This window comes from Phlebotomus papatasi, unplaced genomic scaffold (assembly GCF_024763615.1).
Source record: "Phlebotomus papatasi isolate M1 unplaced genomic scaffold, Ppap_2.1 HiC_scaffold_599, whole genome shotgun sequence".
Lineage (NCBI taxonomy): Eukaryota > Metazoa > Arthropoda > Insecta > Diptera > Psychodidae > Phlebotomus > Phlebotomus papatasi.
This window is the reverse complement of record NW_026604795.1, coordinates 6,720-10,636: the sequence shown is the minus strand read 5'-3', so window position 1 is coordinate 10,636 and position 3,917 is coordinate 6,720. Positions and strand designations below refer to the sequence as shown.

The window sequence follows — 3,917 nt, the reverse complement described above, 5'->3', positions numbered from 1 at the left end:
TGGGCATTACTGGTGGTAACTCTACCATTCTCCTTGCCCCAGAAGCACTTGACGGGCTGTCCGTTGATGTCGGTGTTGTGAGTGGCTTCGATGGCATGCGTTGCGGCTTCCTTTGTGGTGAATTTGATAAAGGCATAGCCCTTATCCTTGAACACCCTGATATCCTGAATGGCGCCAAATTGGCCAAAGTGCTTGTGCACCAGCTCCTCGCTGATCACATTGGCTGCAAAGCCTCCACAGTACACCGTGGCATTTGTTGGACTGGTCTGATTGTAAATCTCTTCGTACGATGGCTTACCACCCTTGATACCCTTGCTCGTTTCACGCGGTGGTTGTGGTTTGCGGGTGCTCCAGTTGGTACGAATTGACCTAGAGCCCAGCCACTGTCCATTCATCGACTGAATGGCATTCTGAGCTTCAGCCTTCTTCACGAACGACACAAAGGCACATCCCTTGGATTTCAATGTTTGCGGATCGCGCACAATGCGACAATTGGAAATTTCTCCAAAGGGTGCAAAAGCCTCCCTCAGGGTCTCTGTCTCAATTTCCGGACTCAAATCCCCAACGAAAATGTAATGGTGGGAACTAGTGTCAGCTTTTGGCTGATTTCCTGGACTCGTGGCCCAATTAACTTTCATCTCCTTGTCCAGGAAGAGTCTCTTATTCATGGCGGTCAGTGCTGTGGACGCTGACTGATGATTGGTAAATTCAATGAATGCATAGGGATCATTGGCAGGTTCCCTAATTATCTTGCAATTCTTCACCATGTCAATCTGTGCAAAGAGTGACCATAGCAATTCCTCAGACACCGAATTGTCAAAGTTGCCCACATACAGGGTCTTGGGCTGTGACTCGTCCATCTTTCTTTTCCTTTCTTTCGAACAGAAAAAAAACCTCCAAAGCTCACTCACTCACCCAAAAAGCTTCTCCAACTCTGGGCTGCAGATGTACCAGCTGCAGTACCACCACTTGTGGGGTGATGACACAGAGTTCCGGGATAAAGGAGGATACCGCCAATTTAGCACGAGAATTGCGTGAGGAAATGGTAAAAAAAGTACGCCCGTGCTTTCGACGACTACAACACACACATACACTGTCTCACTCTCCACTGAAGAACCGCATTCAAAAAGTGTCCAGAAAGATCCTCTCACAGCGCACTGGGAATTGTCTCTGACACACAAATAACTATACCACGCACTTATTCAACACCTTGGGCATCCTATTGAGCACTTTTCAGCACCTATTTACACCTATTTTTGCAAGAAATTCCCACTTCCCACATAAAGACCACTAGGCGTCTATGACATGACATCTGACATTGCCAAGTTTAGTAATTGATTGATTGAAGATTGAAGAAAATGATTGAAAATGATGAAAATGATTGATTGAAGAAAAAAAAGTATTTTTTTTTTTAAATTTCTTAAAGAAAAGTTTCTTTTATTTTTTTTTTATTTTAAAAGATTATGACTAAATTTTTTTTCAGTCAAAAAAATTCTATTCCCAGGTTGTTTGCGGTGAGGTAACATTTTTGTCTTGTCTCGCAAAAAGGATTTCTAAAACAGAAATTCTTAAAAAAAAAAAATAGTAAATTTTATTTTGCTGTTCTATTAAAATATCCATTGTGGGTGAAAAAAAAACACAAAAAATCGCGAGTAACTAGACAAAATGTGTATGTAAAAAAACTGTAAATATTCCCATTTGTAATGTTATAAGGAACATTGGATTAAATCAACTAAAAAATAAAAAGAAAAAATAATAATAATTTTGCATATAAAATGAAAATTGAAATAAAAGAAAAATATTCAACGTGGGAGACGTAGGATTAACAAAAAAAGCAAAAGAATTTATTAAAAAAAAGTTAAGAAAAGTGTATAAAGTGTATAAATTACTTATTGTTTACCCCCCGGTTCCTGATCCGCGCCTGATCTATTTTGTTGATTATCTTTTAAATGTCTATATAGTTAAAAGTTCTCAAATATATCGTTAGTTACACATAAAGAGTTAAGGGACAGATAATCCTAACTGGCTTATGTAGGTGAGATTCTTAACGTGAGCTAACTCGGAGTGCATGCAAATTCGATTTAGAGCTGAAGTTGGGGGACGCCATTCAGTTATCTTGAATCAAATTCGTGAAATTATACAAATTTTGTATTTAAACCAAAATATCAAGGATTTTGATGAACTGGCACAAAAGTGATATATGGGAGTAGTATACATAGAGCAAGTCGCTGTTTTGTGACGTCACTATAGAGCAAGTCGCTGTTTGTGACGTCACTATCGAGCAAGTGGGTGTGACGTCACTATAGAGCAAGTCGCTGTTCTGTGACGTCACGTGTGTGATGATGTCACGTGTATGATGACGTCACACCCTGGAGACATGACGCAATATTTTGGGGGCCGAGGTCACCCCGGGGGGATGACGTCACTCAGTGAAAATTTGAATTTACGTTAGAGCACACGAGCGCCATCTATGATTGTGAATTTGAATTTCTGTACGCCATTTTCAATTTCTGTCCGCCATTTTGAATGCCTATCTACCATTTTGATTTCTGTCTGTCATTTTTTTTATTTTTTGTCCGCCATTTTGAATTACCATCCGCCATTTTTATTTTTATCCGCCATTTTTTTTATTACCGACCGCTGCTCCTATTTTTGTCCGCCATTTTTAATTTCCGACCGCCATTTTTATTTTTGTCCGCCATTTTTATTACCGACCGCTGCTCTTATTTTCTATGCGCGCCCTCTGTTATTCCTATTATTAACCATTTCCGTAATTTTTTTTCGCGACGTGAAAATTTTTTGGCCGAGACCTGGGATTGAACCGACAGATACTTAAAGTCTTAAACGTAATGTGTACCACCGCTTAGACCACTCGACCACGGCGGCATGTTGATGGGCTCTCGCTGAATCGTGAACCGTTGCATCGTCCACAGGCTGACGTCACCCATGCATAGATATCCCATATAGACATTTTCCATGCATGCATACATTTTCATACACATACACATGTCCCGTGGGAATAATTGCGCGCGTCACTTGGCGGGGAAAAACAGTGCGAGAAACAGATCTCGGGTTTCGGGTTTCAGAGTGGCGCGTGGTGACTTCTGGATATATGACCCGTACTTAGGAATGCATCCTATTGCAAAAAATGGCATGGAATGTGTCGTATGGAGGCGACTATAAATTAATTGTCGTGGGAATATTAGGTGAGATTCTTAACAATCTCACCTACTATAATCCTAACAAAATTTCATGTCGTCCGATCGACCTCAAACTTGGCCAAAATGTGTTTCAACACTTCCTGATCACGAATATATATGTGGCTATTTTACGTTCCCGGCCGGCCGGCCGGCCGGCCGCTCTTTGGAGCTTAATAGCTCCTAAACTAAAAAAGATATCGACTTGCGGTTTTCGGCAAAGGTTATATATCGGGTGAAAATTGCAACTTGGTGCATTGGCCCCCCACCCCTCCTTCCGCCATTTTGAAGACCCCCCTTTTATTGTTTTCTCAATAGCTCCGCTCCTATGGCATTCAGCGGACTCAAATTTTAGTATGTTATAGCTGGGCCTTAGAGCTTTCCATCAATACCAAACTTAAGGTCCCCCGACCCCCCTGACCCGAGCTATAAGGGTCCAAAAAAAATTTCTTAAAATGCCCATAACTCCGGTTCTAATTGTCAGAATTTATAAAGTGAGGGCTTTTTGGAAAGCTCTCGTGAAATTCCACTTCCCCTTCTAACATCGCAAGTTCATAAAACCACCGCTAGGGGCGGTTTTTTTAAAAAGAAAATTTTTAAATCTTAAAAGTTAAATAACTCAAAAATTCCATTGTGCATCGGGCTGAAAATTTAGTATGTTGTAGCCGTTGATTATACCTATCAAACAAAAAAAACCTTAAGTCGATCTAAAACCCCTGA

General features: G+C 40.8%; 1 protein-coding gene across 1 annotated transcript; it reads right to left on the bottom strand.

Annotated features, from left to right (window-relative positions):
- Nucleotides 1-25: 25 nt before the first annotated feature.
- On the bottom strand, nucleotides 26-860 carry LOC129809322 (nucleolysin TIAR-like; the record flags this gene model as incomplete). Its single annotated transcript, XM_055859138.1, has 1 exon — nucleotides 26-860. A coding segment is annotated over exon 1 (835 nt), but the record flags the coding sequence as incomplete, so codon positions are not given.
- Nucleotides 861-3,917: the final 3,057 nt, after the last annotated feature.